Below are 18,156 nucleotides of genomic sequence, written 5' to 3' on the forward strand. Positions count from 1 at the left end.
AGACTGATTGTGTCGGCAATGATAATTTCTCGCCTTGATTACGACAATGCCCTATACATTGGGTTTCCAGAGAAGTTACTTGCCAGACTTCAGGTTACCATGAACGATGCTGCTCGGTTGATTTTCAAATTGCCCAGAGGAGCCCATGCCACCTCTCTCCTCCAACACCTGCACTGGCTCCCAGTAAAGCAGAGAACCAAGTTTAAAGGTCTCTGCATTACGCACAAGGCCATCTATGGTCAAGCCCCCCTGTATGTTAAAAACACCCGAGCACTTTACATTCCGAATCGGGCGCTCCGGTCCTCAGAGGCCTGCTTACTGAAGTGTCACCGTTTCAGGCTTGTCTCCAAAGGGGGTAGAGCCTTTTCCATCGCCATCCCCCCTTTGTGGGATAAACTACCAGAGACATTGCGCAAAGAGCGCGCCCTTCTTCCTTTTAGGAAGAAGTTAAAAACGGTTCTTTGCCTAGAAGCCTGGGGTTCTTGTTAACACCTTCCCCGTTAGCGCCTGTAGGCTAGTCTCTCCTTCTGATAGCGCTTAGAGACCTGTTGGTGATAATTGAGCTCTATAAATGGAAATACAAATACAAATACAATCTGATAATACAGCCATGGGGCTGTGTCTTGCTTCAAGAAGGATTAAGGAGTGGACTCCCAGCAAGCTACAGGTTAAGTGAACCCACCTGCATAATCTCTAAGAGTCCCCATCCTGCAGTGCGTCCAGTGGGCTTTTAAGGATTTGGTTAGGTGCAATGTGGGAATTGTGGTCCAGACATCTCAGAGACCATCTAGGAGATTCCAGACCTTTAGGATTGGACACTTTGAATTTACAAGGAGACCTTCAGGAAACACCTCCTGACGTTTTGAGAACTTTGGAGAACTTATGTGAAAAAGCTCCATGAGGTGACCGACCCAACAGCGAGAGTTAAACCGACTACCTTCAACCGCCACCCAGACAGGATTTCGAGTTTGCACTTCTGAAAGCTCCGGATCTCAAGACTTCCAGGATTTGACAGGGTCTCACAGAAATGCAAGCCGGTGGACCCTCTCTGAATCTGGCCTGCTGTGGAGGGTCGAGCGCCATCAGAAGAAAAAGTTTATAAATGTGCAGGTAACATTTTGACTAGGGTCTCCTGCTTAGTGTATCCGACCAGGGTTCCACCGCGCCAGGATACTCCCAAGTAACAGTGCGCGTTACATCACAGTTGGCCTTAAACTTTGACTTTGTCCCGGTCAAGTGCAGCTAGATGTCCCAGAGTGGCACTATACGTTTTTAAGCACTAGAACGTGGTTAATCTTTGCAAAAGTCATATCTCCGGTTCCCTACAATGGATTTTTGTCATTTTTGGTGTCTATTTGTTCATACAAATATTTCCTATTTTCATAAATTGATGTGGGATTTTTATTGTGTCTTGTGTCTTACTTATGTGATGTATTTGTATTTTCAAATGCGTTACACTCCTGTCTCCTACGTTAGGCCTGACTGCTTGTTGTCAGCTACCAAGGGTTGAGCAAAGGGCTAATCAATTGAGACCTTTACTGGCCCCTATAATGTGTTGGTGGCCTTATACTAGTGGTAGGTGCATACTTACCCCTACCAATAACCCACTTTCCAACAGTCGTTTTCAGGCTGCTCGCCAAACATAGCATTTGAGTAAAGTGATGCTCCTCCCAGCAAGTAGCACTGAGGAGGTCTCCATAGTGGAGCACCTCCAGCATAGGCACAATGAAATGTCAGGTTTCTGAAGATGGCTGTAATCAGCTTCTCTGAAGTAGTAATCAGGGTTAGAGAAAAGGCCAGTCCTGATAGAGAAACCTCCACAACTTGAACAACAGAAATTCCAGCCACACCCTTCACCTCTACCATTTACCAAATGGCAGTGCTGGGAACAAAAAAATCGCCAGTCCCTTGCTAGCAGCATGTTTATTGTGTTGATAAAGATACATTTCTCCATCCTGCTCACTTCACTATTATTGCATATGTGCTACACGCATAGTAAAGTGGTGCAGCGGCCACAGCGGCTGACTCCAGAACACGGGGACCCAAGGTTCGATCCCCGGTGCCTGCGGCAGGTTTGCCCAGCACCTCGTGACTCTGGGCAATAGCTCACTTAATCCTCCCGACAGCCCCCAGCGCCGGGACACCTTTTCGGAGGTAGCTGTACGCTTTACAAATGCTGGTATTATTATAAACATGGCCTAGACATACACACATGATGCAAAGACATGGTTCTGGGTTATCACATTATGGTTGAACTTTACACAGGAGAGGTCAGTAGGCCACACTCTCATCAACACCCAGATAACAAGGTCTGGTGAACTATGTGAGATCACAAACTCCAAATGTTGCCACCACCACCACCCAAGACAGGGACATTAGTGCTCTGTCCACTATGAGGGTACACATGGTGTTTCTTTCAGGTCAGAGGACAAGTCCTGGACCTCGCATAGTCAGATATAGGCTTTGACCTACGCAAACCTGCTCGATTAGTGTGAATCCAGGGCCACAAACAAAAGACAGGATGCTAGATACAGACGCTCAGGACAGCGCTACATGCCAGTGTACCATGCAGTTGACATTCCTGTCCCAACAATCTGTAGGGCCCAAGTGCCGGCACCGCTGCATTTGCACACAATTTGTTGTTCCATCTGTTGTTGATTGCTCTCTGAATTATGCGTAACTGCATGTGACACACAACTGCTCTTTTATACATAATTATGATGACTCTGTATTTGCTGCATAACCGCTTTTCCATTTTACACAGATAACTCTATTCAGCCTGTGTTCCTGAACCCTATATATCTGTATTGGTACAGATTTCTTTAAACAATGTTGAGCCATTTACCAGGCCCCTCAATTTGCTACAATGCTTATCATTTCTTCAAGTGTTGTGAGATCCCTGCCTGCTGTGTGTGCCTCCACTGTGCATCTTCACTGCATCTTTTTATCCATTAGTGATTGTTCATCCGAGCACCCGGCCAAACTACAGTTCCTTTCACCACACAGCCAGTGGTGCCAGACAGAGCGACCACTTCCAAACAGTATGTGTTAAGAAATGTAGTGTCAATTCTTAGCTTCTATGGAGCTGTGAGGCGCAGATCAACAAGGACTAAAACCTTGGATCTAACTGGTCCACAGGCACATTCAGGGAGCTGACACCTGCACTTAACCAAAAAACGGCAATAGAGTACTGCTTCAGAATATTAATGAATGTCATAAGAACTTCTTGAAGTCATTGAGGATTTTTCCTTGGAGACAGTAAAAATCCTATTTCTTTTTCTAAGACAAAAGACTGCTTGGACAGTATGCTTATTGTGAGTGATGCCTGTGCTGTCTAAATCTGATATTTTACAACACACCAACCGCCAAGAGTAAGTCTTTTTATCTTTTTAGAGTTTGATATAGCGCGAACTAGACCCAAAGATATTTGGTATCAGAGCGCTTGACTGTTCATGTTTGTAACCTCCGCTAAAGCAACACCAAAAAAGGAGGTACTTGGAATTTTAGTGAGTCGCAGTGGTACCTGTTGATTGCATTTTGAGGGTTAGAGGCAGTTCTTGTCATAAGAATTGCCAAGCAATCCTTGAGTTATGCTGACCCCAGGGGACTGGTCTGATAGCATGTTTAGGACTTTATAACTCGGGTTCTTCATCCGCATATGCCTGTACACACAGCTTCAAGAGATGCAGTTTGTGACCACAGTGCCTGGAGCTCAGTGCTCCTAGATGGAATCTGCCTTCTGCAACTCCTTTTACAGTCAGTATCCATTTGTAGATTTTCTTCATAGCAGAATCTTCATGAAAATATTTCAGAAGAGACTCCATCAGCATGAGGTTACTGCAACGTTGTTTTAACAACCCCCAAATTGGATGATTTATTATTTCCCCACTCTAGGTCCAAACCCCAGGGAAGGGCTCCTTGTATGCTGTCTCCACTTCTGATGGTGGCACTCAGTTCGGTCACATGTCTAATGTTGAAGTAAGCACCTATTTGCTCTAATGGCCTAAGAAAGGTCTAATGGATCTAAATATACTAGAGAGGCTCCTAAAATGTTCTCTAAGTACTCTCTGGGCGATGGTCCCGGGATCATTCATCCAGTAGGGTCTTTCAAGCAATTGGACGATTAACAGACTTCTGGATGCAGGGCTGTTTGAGTCATCACTCAGGACAGGGAAGTAGCAAGTACGAACAGATGAGCCTTACAAGTGCACTCGCACAGTGGAGAGGGGATAGAGAACGTGGCTGAGATAGCAGCATTCGCTCTCATACACTAACACTATATTTGGATCAGAATACAGAAAGAGATGCCTGCAGATGCAGTGAAAGAGGCAGAGGAGCTCAGAAAAAGTACCACTGACTCCCAAATACTTTGCTGAGTATCCCATCTCCAAGACAACTATACTATTCACATCACTCAACGAAAAGGACAACTTCAAATGCGAATTTTCCAACACCACACTACACATGTTTACTGCAGCACATAACCTTGCGTTGAGAAGGCAACTACTCAAGGTATTACTAGCAGAGTAAGAGTCTCAATACATCCCAAAATACCTTACTAATACGTCATCAGTTTCCTTGCTGGAGGGCACACTCCATTAAACAATGTTTTTATTGCAAGAATGGTATGTTTCGACACCTCAATATTAATATGATTCTTGGTGCATTAAGTAGATGTTAAAGAAGTGATGTGAGACATATGGATCAGTTGAAATTTAAATATTATTAAATGCCACCTATATGCAGTGGTAGAAGTGGGCGGGATTGGAAGGGCACGGCGTGCCCCTACTTTTAAAAATTATTTCAGCCCATTCCACTACTTCTTTCTTTCAAAAAAGCATCCCGGGATGGCAAGAATAGTCCAACTTAAAAACGATAACTTTTTATTTCAGCTTTCATGGGCGGCTCGCACTTCTCTGTTGAACTTCAGAGTCTGCAGCAGCCCCTCCCTGAGCTCTCACAGACTGAAGGCAGGCCCATTGTCATTCTGATTGAGGCTGATTATCTCCTTTTGATTGACAATGCGCCGCCTTTTGCCTTTAGCAGACCATGCTGAGTTAGTGATTACAGAGGAGCTCTCCCCAGACAGAGCACTGTGGGGAACTTGCCACCATGTGAAATTTGTCAATTTTATACACAGAGTCAATAGGCTATACGTACTGCCTGATTGCAGTTTCGGAGTGGCTTTTATGTGCATTGGTACAAAGAAACCCAGCACTGCTTACCTTAGAAGGGTCCAAGGGATCCACTATGTGGTGGGCGGCGTCGCAATGAGATGCTGAAGAGGGAACAAATAATAGATCAATTATTAATATGAGCCTTTTTCAGACCATTAGAAGCAGTTGCCTTTTCTTGGGTGATCACTGCAATGGTTCATATTCTCACCAATGATACCAAAGTATAAAACACACAGAAGCCTAATGGGCCACTTAGTGCTCTCTGTATCAGCTCCTGAATGGTCTTGATATTGATAAAGCTGTATGGTCATATCGATTAGGAAAGCAATAACATAAAGGACAGCTGGAAGAGACAGGTTGTCAGTATCTTGATTTTATGGAAAAATACATAGTAATATCAACATTTCTTTTTCTTCTACCACTGAGCCAAAGAAGTTGGTAATCTAATATGTGAAGTTGGCATTCTAATATGGGAAGTTGGCATTCTAATATGTGAAGTTGGCATTCTAATATGGGAAGTTGACATGCTAATATGTGAAGTTGGCATTCTAATATGTGTTTGAAACTTGAGGACTATCACAAAATATTGAAAATGGGCTTGGGGGCTTTTAACAAAACCCCAGAAGGAAATCATTAGGGAGGGTCCAAAGACATATTCTGATGCACTAAAAAACGAGTGGTAATGATTTTATGAAAATAACAGTAGCAAATGATGAAGGTCATAGTGGGGCCTTCCCAAATGATACTCCAAGTTTTAGGCCACACACCTCCAGACCATGTAGCTATCAACCAGTGGGTGTACCTTTTTAATGTCAGCATAGGTGATGTAATTCAGATTAAGTTCATGTAATTCTGGCAGCAGTATTAAAATATGCTATATACTCTCCCTCATAGTTTCTTAAGTTTATTCCTCTTCGTTCTAGTGCAGACAAATTCTTGACATTTTTAAAAAGAAAAATATTGAAGTTAGCCAACAAATATTTCATGCTAATGATTTTTTCCAGTGTGATGGTCCAAATCGATCAATGTGTCCAGAAAATAATGTTTCCAGGTTGCAGAATTTTATTTTTTATACTTCCATATTGACCGACATTTTGTGTCTAATCTCAATCTGGTAGCCATGTTGGAAGTAGAGAAAATAACATTCCAAAATGTCCAGCCACATCTATTTGTTCAGCCAATGCTTGTAAGATTGTCTCTTGAGCAATGTCAAAGCAAATAGCTGGTATTTTCTATACTACTAAGATGGTGGCCATGTTACTGCTATACACAACATGGTGGCTCTCTTGAACTATTGAAAATAACTTTCCAAGATGGCTGGCTTGTTCTGATGACTTTGACAAAGTCCACACATTAGCTCAAGTATTGGCAAAGTCAATAGCAGCAGGTGTGACAGGCAGGTAGGGAGAGAGAGACAGAGCCACAGCAGTGCAGGGTGTGGATTTAATCAAACTACCAATATATAACATTGGCTTAGGCAACAGCTACGAACATGATATGGGATGCATCACTTTACATAAAAGCTGTGTCTGAAGAACAGCTTGAATTGGACACTTGAAAGTAGAACTACCTTAAACTGGTTCTACAGTTTCAGACAGTGGATCCAAATCTCCTGTCATTTGTTTATAAAAGTATACCCCACTCCCCACCCCCTCTTGTTGTTCCAGTTCCATGTCCTCTATAGCCATGGGCGGGATTACTCTTCAGGGTACTCAGAGGACTGCTGAATAACCAAGGCCGGTGTCTGCCTGACAGCCAGTCTCCCAGAGCTGAGGGAACCTCATCTAAGACTTGTATCTCTTGATGGAGGAGCTGGATTCCCGTCCTAAATTGTCTAAAAGCCTGCTTGCCTGCTGAGAGAGGGAAGGAGCCTGCCAACCGTACATGAAAAATGTTTGTCAAGGAAGGAGTAATGTGCAGCACATCCCCAATGTTTGTTGTACACCTAGAAGGGAGGACTTCTGGATAAAGATCTGCTTGACCCCAGTGCCTAGTGTGCCTGAAGACTCTCTGTATCAGTTCCTGCTGGGAAATCCTACTCTGCAACTATGATTCCTGAAGCCCGGCCGGAGCTATGACTACATGCCTTGATCGTCTTACGCATGGCCATAGCTACCAAGAGGAAGATCAGGTCTATGCGTGGCTGTACCTACTCAAGTTGTGATCGACCTGTGCATGGCTGCAGCTGCCAAGTTAAGGGCCAGCTTGTACGTGGTCGTAACTACTCAAGTGGTGATAGGCCTGTACATGGCCTCAACTGCCAATATAATTAGCCCATGCAGTGGTTCTGGCTAACAAAGTTGTACCTGGCTCAATCAGGGCTGCATCAACCACAGTTGTGACCAGTCGGTGTGGGGCCAACAATGTCATCTGGCCCATTTGGGGCTCCAGTGAGTACATGTCTGCTGCGGCGTGGGCCCAGCGCCATGTCTCCGAAACCAAATACTCCAGCCTTCGATCCAGTTGGGACCATTACTTACCAGGACTTACGTCTCCTTCTGCCAAAAGATCAGAAGCTGGTGCACTGCCATGTGAGGACTCAGCATCTGAGGTGAGAGAATAGAATTGCTGCCAGCCGGCAATACCAACACGTAAGCGGAATGTGCATGGCGTTCTTGAAGAACTGGGCAGGCAAAGCTGAGCTGACCTGAGGGAACTCTGTTCCACTTGAGAGTGGTAAAACACTGAGCTGAAACTGAGCGCACATGTACTTATGGTTGATTGTAAGAGCAGAAAAAACCAGAAATGTTTGAGTGCCTGGACAGGGGTGGGGAGCATGTAGGAATTGAGACAAGCCACGGTATAACGGCCCAAACAGTGGCCAGAGATAATAAATTGTTTCCTGTTGCTGGTAGTATGTAGTAGTGTGTTCTGTGAAATAAAGAACTTTATTTTCCATAAAGTTAATCAGTGGGCTGAGCAGTCACTTGAATGTTGATTGATTGCTCGGTTCTTGACTCCAGCACCCCTGCACTATCTCCCTGAGAAGCCTCTGACTGCTCAATGTCACTACCACTGAGAGTCGAATGCTGAATGGGTTGTTCTTGGTTTAGTTTTCAAAGCCAAAGTAGGGTTGTCCCTAGAACATGGGAGGTAAAAAACCTCAGCCCTCACAAGTTGAGACTCAGTTTCCCCTGTTTTTCACCAACTGCTTAATGGGGCCTATCAGCCTTCTTGATGGAACTAGAGTTAATGTAGTCCTTAGATTTATTCAGATTTTCACACTTTCAGTGCCAGAATGTGTACATTTTCCAGTTCATCTAAACTGTAGTCAACATGTAAGTGTAATATTTTTGACTTACCCTCTTCCTCGTGCAGCTCGGCACCTTCATACCTATACAGGACGGGTAGGGTCAGGCAGCGGGAGCTGTCATGAAATGTCTTCATCTGAGAGGAAGTAAATTTACCAGAGAGGGCTGGAAGGAAAATAGAAAAGATGAAACTAAATGTCTTGTAAAATCTAATTGCTTTATTACACAGCAGAGATAAGTTTCGAAGATGTAAATATGCATTTAATCAACACCACTGTTAGAGTTTTCGTTCATCCATATTTAATATGGATTAAAAACAGTGTGCAGAATGTAGATTTATTCTCTACCATGTATGTGCACACTTATATAGTGCTAATATCTTAGAAATTATAATTCAATCACTTGTGTGTGTTTTCTTTGCTATTGTTAACCAGGCCTGAATTTAGGGCTAGCTGTCATTTTTTTCAAAATGGATATCTTCCCTCTCAATATATCACTGTTCATACAATCAAGCAAAGTCATGCCTGTTTATTTCCATTGATGTTGTCCCTGCTGTTCAAGATGAAAACTTTCCAGCTTGGTAACATTTCCAAAGACCTTCCACTAGCTCACTGAGCCCTTTGTTTTCATAATAGTTTGCTGCTGTTGTTCATGTTACTAGTTTATCCTGTCCTCTCTGTATGACACTAACGTAGAGTGGGAAGAATCAATATTCAATGTGCTCTAATTTTCTGAGAATGAAACACTTTTAATTATACCATGATGATTTTGCAGTTAAAGGGCCACATGTATCATTATTACAAGTAGCAATTACCTAATTGCGATTTTCTCCGAATCGCAATTAGGTAATCGCTAATCCTAATTTAGGAAACTGTTTTCAGTTTCATTAGCGATCTTAATGGGTCGCAAATAGACCTACCTCATGCATATTAATGAGGCAGGTCGTAATTTGCGAGCCATTAGGAATCTACTCCATCACAGGGATGGTGGCCTGCTGCGGTCTGCAGACCACCATGTCTGTGATTGTTTTTAAATGAAGCAATCAAATTTTTGTAAAGCAGCCTGTTTTTCTTAAAGGAAAATGAGATGCTTTTCAAAAAGTAAAATGAAAAGTTTTCATTTTTTAAGACCAGTCAGTGGTCCGTGGGACCGTTGCCTGGTCTTAAATTATTTTACAACCATTCACAAAGGGGAAGGGGACCCTTAGGGACCCCTTCCCATTTGCGAATGGGTTACCACCCACTTGAAGTGGGTGGTAATATGCGAATGATTTGCGACCGCATTCACAGTCACAAAAAGTTCATGCATACCTTTAGGATTCACTATTTGGAAGCAACGTCTAAACACGCCCCTTCCAAATTCCGAATGCAAACCCATTTTACGATTCCGTAACAGGTTACCAAATCTCAAATTAGGGTTTGCTGCATCTAAAAAGCATTTTTTGCGTTCACAAACGAGCTGATTCTGAGAATTGGTCTGTTTGCAAAGGCAATAATGCTTGATACATGTGCCCCATAATGATTTAATATGTGAAAATAGTGTATATAAATCCTTGATTTTGGGGGTGAGCAGAACCTACCTAGAGACTTTCTGATGCTCCTAGAAATAATTTCCGTTTCTTTATTGATGTTACAGCTCATTTAGTATTTACAATTATTTTGAATTTGCTCTTTATTCTGTATGCTCTATTTGATGACAGCCTTCATAGCAACGACTTAGGGCCCGGTTTAATTTTTGGCGATAAGGAAACTCCATCGCGACTGCGATAGAGTATCTTAATCAGCAGGAATGCAGTTCACCTGCCAATTTTAATTGCAGGCGGACCTTAGGGTTAAACACGGGGGAGACTAAGCTGTCTGAGTCGTGAATAATCCCCCTATGACGCCATGTGGAATAAAGGCTATCGAGGGCTGACCTGTCATTTTGCCCATTTTATTTAGATGGGTGAGATGACCGGTGTTTTCACTGCCCGTCACTGCCAAGAAAACCTTGGCATAAGGGGTAGTGAAAACTGCTAAATGCTTCCCTCGCCATTGAAACGAACTCCAAAGGCGAGAGGAGCATTGCATGTTTTATTTACGAAAGGAAACTCCTGTTTTGGGCTTTTCTTTTTAAAAATGAAAAAAGGAACTTGTTTGGTACAGGGCACCATCAGCAGGATGGAGTCCAGTACCAAACAGAAACATGTATTGACAGGAACCGCCGTGATGGTGACTCCTGTCAATGCATTATAAATTGCTGCTAGCTTGACTGCCAATTATAAATTAGGTGGGCCAACGTATAGTCCTCTGCCAGGCCAACAGGGTTTACTAAAACCGCCATAATCGAAATCGGGCCCTTAATGTCAACTCCATATCATGTTGTTTGAATTTGTGTAATAAACCTTTAAATGTATTCCACAGATCTAGAACTCAATTATTGAGTGGCCCCTTATCAATTTACCTTACCTCGGAGACACATTACCTCATGAAATTTAGGTTTAACACAGTTGCGGATTCATTAACATGTGGGTCTTCTCTAGAGGTAAAGTTTTGCGATGTACATTTTTCGTCGTGACCTATGCCTCCAAGTTTTGGTACCAGAAAATGGTTGCAAGTGACAAGCACCTCCATTCTGCTAGAGATTTTTATTTTTGCCATGTGCATAGTGTCAGTGAATTTTCGAAGGTGGATTATCATGAGTTTCTGGCTTGCAGTTCTGTAGCTGAGCAAAAAGGAGTGTTAGTATGAATAGGGCAGAATGATTTTGTAATTGAGAGTGTTATTTGTTTTTGAGATAATGTGGTGCCTGTGTTTCATGATGCATTGTTATGCTGCGTACAAGGTTTTGGGATATTTGGTGTTCATTTTGGTTCAATTGGTGTTTAAATCACTGTGATGTTGATGTATTACTCTCATCTGTGATTTGCATCAAAGACGTTTTGGTTTTTAGCATTGATTGGTTTGGCAATCGGATTGTTCAAAATCTAAAATCTCTAGATATTGTTGTTGAACATGACTGCAGAAAAGGTAGTTTGTTTTGTGAGATGCTGCATACCCATGGTTAAGGATTTTTTTGAATTAACAAGTTTCTTTTTCCGTGGTTTGCTTGTCCAATTTAGTTGGGTTCATATGCTCTTCATGCTCCGAAGTAAATACACTAACCAGAGATGGATTGGAGCTAGACGGGTGCTTTAGTCTAAATTGAGAATGACAACTAGTGTGGAGATACCAGTCTTGTTTATGTTGTTTGCATTGTATTTTGACCTGCTGATTCCCTCCTGTTTAAACTAAGCAGACAAGATTTATTTACCTTTATTAGTTTGTGTTCATTGACAAAAGCTGTAAAATTGTTTTCCTATTTATGGATAAGTCAGGCAAAGATTGGTTAGTCTAATATCAACATATAGTATCCCAACTGCTAATATTAGAAGACAGTTAAAGAGGATATGTTATAAACATTATCAGAAAGGAAATAAGGAGACTCTTTCTTAGTTACAAATGTGCTCATGGCATCATATTTATCCAAAACAAGTATTAAACAAGTTACAGTTGTAGCAACACTGTAGTTAAATAAATAATACAACCCTAATTGTACTTGGTGATTCACTCGGACACAGCCCCACCAGCTCCAGCCCAAAGTAGAACCAAGCACCACAATTTAGCTGGAACAACATTGTTTCCTCAACACACTGTATATATTTATGCACCAGTCACCTTGCGCCGTTTTTGCTGATCACATTGTCACTTGCGTCGCCACCGTGTATATCACTTGCACAAACAGAGCACCAAGTCCAATTAGGGTTGTATTATTTATTTAACTACAGTGCTGCTACAACTGTAACTTGTTCATTCCTTGTTTAGGATAAACATGATGCCATGAGCACATTTGTAACTAAGAAAGAGTTTCCTTATTTCCTTTCTGATAATGTTTATAACATATCCTCTTTAACTGTCTTCTAATAATACCAGTTGGGATACTATATGTTGATATTATATTATTTACCCCAATCCCAATGTGGTTGATGGGTCTTTGCTCCTGTGGTTTATACGAGATTGGTTAGTCGGCAGAGGAGTTGCGCTAGGATTGATAAGGCATCACCACAGAGTCACACTGTCATTGGTTGGTTAGTGTAAATACCATCCTTTGATCAGTTGACCTTAACAATAGCCTCGCTAGGATTGGTTGTTGCTCTTAAGCTTGTTTTGTGAAGGGTTTGGATTATTTTGAGTGAGAATAATGGGGGGTGTGTTGAAAAAGCCTAAAGCCCCTGGCGTACCTGCTATGGAGGGACAGAATATACAACGCAAAGGATCTGCCTGTGTACAAGATGCTGACAAATGTTGGTCTTTATACTTATACCCAGATTTGTGACTAGAACATATACACTTCTGGTGATAAAAATTTTAGAGGGTACCTTTAACATTAGATTTTGAGAGACAGACCATGAATGAAAGTAACCCAATACCTAGACTTACACAGTTTGAGGTCTTGAATAAGCAATGGCATCAGAGAAGGAAAGGAAGAAAATGGAGAAGCATGGGAAGGGTTCATTTAGACAGTGGTTGGAAAGCAAGTGGGATCATCAGGAGTGATGCTGGAGGGATGATATGGTAAAAGGAGTAAGATGTTTTCCTGCAAAAGTAAGAAACAAAAGACAAAAAGAAAGACAGCAAGCTAGACTGAGGGAAACAAAACAAATTACAGGATTTTGATGAGGAAGATAACTTTTTTTAATGTTGTTTTGAATTCCAGATGAACTCCATACACCAGTAGGATCCAGAGACAGGTGTAGTGTTCCGGGATGTAAAGGCACGGTACATGGACTGACTGACCTTGCAGTTACAGGTACATAAGGTAGTGCCCCTCCTAAGAATAGACTGACAATTTTGCCAAGTACTAGAAGAAATTCTACTGTTGACTCCAGTTTTAAATGACATGCCTGCTACTGTTCCTGCTGAATCTTCAAGAGAGTGAGATAATTATATTGGACTTTTGAAGACCGAAATTGGAAAGCTTTTACAGGGGACAAGTGATATGAATAGGCTGAGTCATACAATGTGGATGAACTGAAATATTTGATCAGAGAAGCAGTGAGGTGTGCAAATGAAAGATTCAGGAGCTAGCTGATGAATGTGAGGTTGACATCAGTAGAACTAAAAATATACCCAGATATTATAAAATGGATTTGACCAGTGTGGAAATACAAGAATTGGGCGTGGTGACTGTATGAGCCAACATTAAGGATCTAGGTGAAAAGATAAGGAACTGGAGGGATTTGAAAACATTTAGAGAATGGTGGAAGAAGATGATTAGTACTAAAAGGAAGGCTTCAGAGGCAGGAAGGAAAACAAAGAGGTTCAATATTGATTCTGAGTTAGAAGCAGTTGCAGAATTTCCCTTGAGGAAAGTATTGTGGAAAACTGTTGTTTGTCGCAGTACCCACCCACCCCACTTCCTGCCCCCTTTTTAGCTGATCGATGCTAATTTCCAATCTTAACAGTTCACTGAAGCCTATAACCTGAATAAGTAGTCACTAATAATGCTAAAACAACAGGAACACAAAGAAGGAAAGGTGTGAACAGCAATATAATGGACGGCAGAGAAAATTACATCTTTCTCCCATATGCTGTAAGGAAATTGAGATGTACACGAAATCGGCTGAGGAGACAATTAATGAAGTCGCCACATAACAACGAATTAGCTGCTTTACTGAGAAATACAAACAGCAGATTAAAGAAATTGATTTGGAATGAAAAAAGCAAAGCCAGACTAGATCTGTGGACAAAAATATTCCACGCAAGCACATTGTCAAATTCAAGGGAGTTCTGGAGACTAATTAATGGCCTAGCTCGACCGAATAAACACGGAATTGGAACCAGTCTATCCGAAGAACAATGGGTGACGTTCCTTAAAACACATCTAAATCCAAACCAACCGTCTTTGATGCAACGTATGGTCGACCCAAGTTCCACAAAAGCTGGTAAAGTAGGAGACAGTGAAATCCTAATAACCAAAAGTCAAGTAGCAAGCCTGATAAAAAAACAAAAAGACGGCGCCCCCGGACCAAACGGCATTCCTTTTGCACTTTTCAAAGAAGCTCCTGAATTCTGGTCAAGCTATCTAACAGACGTTTTTAATGAAGTCGTCCAGAGGGAACAAATCCCGAAATCATGGAAAGGATCGCTTATAACCCCCATATTTAAAAAAGGGAACTGGCAACAACCAGAAAATTACCGCTTAATTACCTTGCAGGACACGGATGCAAAGCTGTTTGCTGGAATTTTATTGGTGAAACTAACTGATTGGGCAAAAGAGAATCAGGTATTACCCCCAAATCAAACAGGTTTCGTCAAAGGCCTAGGTACGACCACAAATCTTTTAACATTAACAATATTAATCGAAAAAGCAATGTTAGCTAAACAACCTTTATATCTGTGTTTCGTAGACTTTAAATCTGCCTTCGATTGTGTTGAGAACTTTTATGGGTCAAACTAACTAAACAAGGTATATCAGAAAACCTACTAAAGATGATTAAGCTCTTGCACTCCGAAACCTGGGTTAGAGTTAGGACGGGTAACGGCTCAACATTGACCAAAATAATTCCAACATCGAGTGGCCTCAAACAGGGATGTGTGTTGGCTCCCTTACTTTTTAATTTATTTTTAGCTGACCTTACCACCGAATTAAATACAATTAATGCCCACCCCCCAAGGTTAGCTCAAACTCAGATATCGAGTCTACTATACGCAGATGATGTCTTAAATTTTTCCAGTTTTTATTTTCTTATTTATATATTTTTTTTATTTTTTTATTTAACATTTTTTTTTTATTAACAATCTGTTGGAGAAGACAAATCATTGTACATATAATAAAAAATCATTATTTACCAAGTATATGTAGCCAGCTCCCTAAGAGGGGCTAGTTACGTTACATTTTCCACTTGAAGTACAATGAAGAAAAAAAATAGTGCATTTCGTACATTCATCAGACAAGAGAAAAAAAAAAAGAGAAAAGAAGAGAAAAAAAAGGTTATATATGAGAATACAGGAGCATAGAAAAGGAAAATAGTGTTCTTTTAGTTCAAACATTCATAATTGGGCGCGACACCGTCAATAAAGTTTCCCCATATTTTTTCAAATTTTTGTAGTGAGCGGGCACCTCTAAATTTGGCTAATCCTTGCTCCATAGAGTGAATTTCATTACCTAATGACCACCATTCCCAGATATTCGGGGGTTTAGGACATATCCATGCTCTAGCCAGCACAAGTTTAGCGCAGGATATGAGAATAGTTATCAAAGATGATTGGGGATGAGACGCAGGGTATATATCAAGTAGTACAGATATTACAGTAAAAGTGGGTGGAACAATGTTTTTAATTTCCAAAATTTTGAGTAGGTCTCCCCAGAAATCTTTTAGGATTGGGCAAGAAAACAGCATATGTCCTAAATCTGCTGCGTTGGCAGAGCATTTGGGGCATTTAGTCAGTTCCCCATGGGTATTATTGCGGGACCACTTGGATATCTTTTCTGGTGTGTAGTACAACATGCATGTTGTGCGGAACTGTTGTAGTCTTAAGCTGGATGACCGTAAAACATTGTTAATATTGGAAAAAGAGCGTGTAATTTGGTTAGAGGTAATATTTATGCCGGTCTTAGTGCTCCATTTTTCCGCTAGGTTTTGTACAGTCATCAACTTTAACGGCGCAGAAGGATTTGTAAGCCTCACTTATCACTGATTTAGTTCTAGTGGAATAAAAACAATTCCAGATGTCGTTGTCTAAGATATTATGTAGTTGTTTCTTTCTTATTAAAAAATCATGTATTTGTACATATTTGAATCTCATGGTTTCCGTTAAGTTATAGAGATTTTGGAGGGTGTGAAAGTCTAAAAATCCCTCCGCGCCGTATAAGTCTCCCAGAGTATTAATACCGTAGGCAGACCATCTGAGAGCTGTTCCGTCATTGAAGATGCCCGGGAGACCCGGATTACCCCATAGCTGCAATTTCGGATGATAGAAGGAGGTTTTACAATAGGCCAAAATGTTAGCCCATATCCTAACAATGTCTTTGGCGGTCTTGAACTTCACCCTTTTAAAGTAATTAGGGTCATTGGCCCGCAATAAGAACAAGTTTGATTCGGATTTTAACATAAAATAGTGAAAATAAAAGGTATCATCGTTATGTAGCAAAGACCTAAGGCGCCTAATGAATGAAGACCAAAAATATAACTTAAAATCAGGAAAATGTAGACCGCCCTTGTCTGTATTGTTTTTGAGGAGTTTCAGTGATCTTCTGGCTTTTTTATACCCCCATATGAAGCTGCTGAATATTCCTTCTAACCGTTTAAAGAAGAAGTTGTTCAATGCTAATGGAATGGAGCGAAAGAGGTACAGAAATTTGGGTAATATCTTCTTTTTGATGAGATTAATTCTACTGGTTAGGCTCAGAGGTAGTTTATGCCATTTTTTTAGCAAGGCAGTAGTCAATTTAATTAATTCGTTATAGTTGAGATTATTTATTTCTCGTATTTTGGATGTGATTTTGACACCTAAGTATGTAGTAGTCTTACATATCTCAGGAATATTGGCCTCTGGTATATAATTAACTATTATTTGTGTTTTGTTTATGTTTAGTCTGTAGCCAGATACTTTACCAAATTTTTGAGCTTCTATGTTAATGCCTTGTAGTGCTTTAATTATGTCAGATGTGTAGATGGCTATATCGTCGGCATATGCCGTAATTTTCAAAAGTTGTTCTTTGGTTTTAAAAGGAATAATTTCGGATTGTGTCTGAAGGGAGTGCAAAAATGGTTCGAGTGAGAGGGCGAATAGTAAAGGTGATAGGGGGCAGCCTTGGCGAGTACCCCTAGATATCTCAAAATCCGAAGAGGTCAGTCCCCCATAACTAACACAGGCTAGAGGGTTGTCGTATAGTGCCTGGATCCCATTCAGGAAATAGCCATTAAATCCCATTTTAATCATGACGCGCCAAAGGTAGTCCCACCCCACTCGGTCAAAAGCCTTCTCGGCGTCCAATAATATCATACCGAGTGGGGTGGTCTCTATCTCAGCCACGTCAAACGCGGTTATAGCCGTATTCACGTGAACGGTAGTGTCCCTACCGGCTACAAACCCATGTTGTTGCGGGTTGACTAATTTGGGCATGAGAGGAGCCAGTTTAAAAGCTAAAATTTTAGCAAATATTTTTGCGTCTGTATTGATCAGAGAAATAGGTCTATATGACCCTCTCTCTGTTTTTGGTTTGCCCTTTTTAAGAAAAAATATAATTTTGGCTTTATTCCATGATTTGGGAGCTTTTCCTGTCGCCCCAATAGATTGTATAACCTGCAATAGTATAGGCATTAGTTCCTCCAAGCAGGTCTTATAGATCTCTAGGGGAATGGTGTCTTCCCCTGCGGCTTTTCCGGCTGGTAGAGCAGCAATAGCTTGGCGTAGTTCTTGCTCTGTAATATTTTTGGATAGTTTATCGATTGCTGAAGTATCGAGTGTAGTTAAAGGAAGCTCATCTAGATATTTCTGTATTGTATTTTCGTTCGGAAAAGATTCTGGGGTGTATAAGGTCCTGTAGAAGTCCGCAAATTGTTCCAAGATATCATGGGGCTGATCATATATTTTGTTATCGGAGCCCCGAATGTTAGTGATCAAGGTACAGGCTCTGTCTTCGGCCACTTTGTACGCCAGAATTTTTCCTATTTTATCGCCGCCCTCATATTGTTCGATCTTATA

At 41.2% G+C, this 18,156-nt stretch overlaps 1 protein-coding gene across 2 annotated transcripts in view; it reads right to left on the reverse strand.

Annotated features, from left to right (window-relative positions):
- The window catches only part of LOC144756282 (uncharacterized), a 444,819-nt gene that overhangs the window by 210,060 nt on the left and 216,603 nt on the right, over positions 1 to 18,156 (reverse strand). For both annotated transcript variants that reach the window (XM_078645943.1, XM_078645942.1), the window contains exons 10-11: positions 8,480 to 8,593; positions 5,226 to 5,278 (exon numbers count right to left, since the gene is read on the reverse strand). In XM_078645943.1, the coding sequence (XP_078502069.1) occupies positions 5,226 to 5,278; positions 8,480 to 8,593 (167 nt within the window). The remainder of the gene's footprint in view (positions 1 to 5,225; positions 5,279 to 8,479; positions 8,594 to 18,156) is intronic.

This window comes from Lissotriton helveticus, chromosome 5_1 (assembly GCF_964261635.1).
Source record: "Lissotriton helveticus chromosome 5_1, aLisHel1.1, whole genome shotgun sequence".
NCBI classification, from domain to species: domain Eukaryota; kingdom Metazoa; phylum Chordata; class Amphibia; order Caudata; family Salamandridae; genus Lissotriton; species Lissotriton helveticus.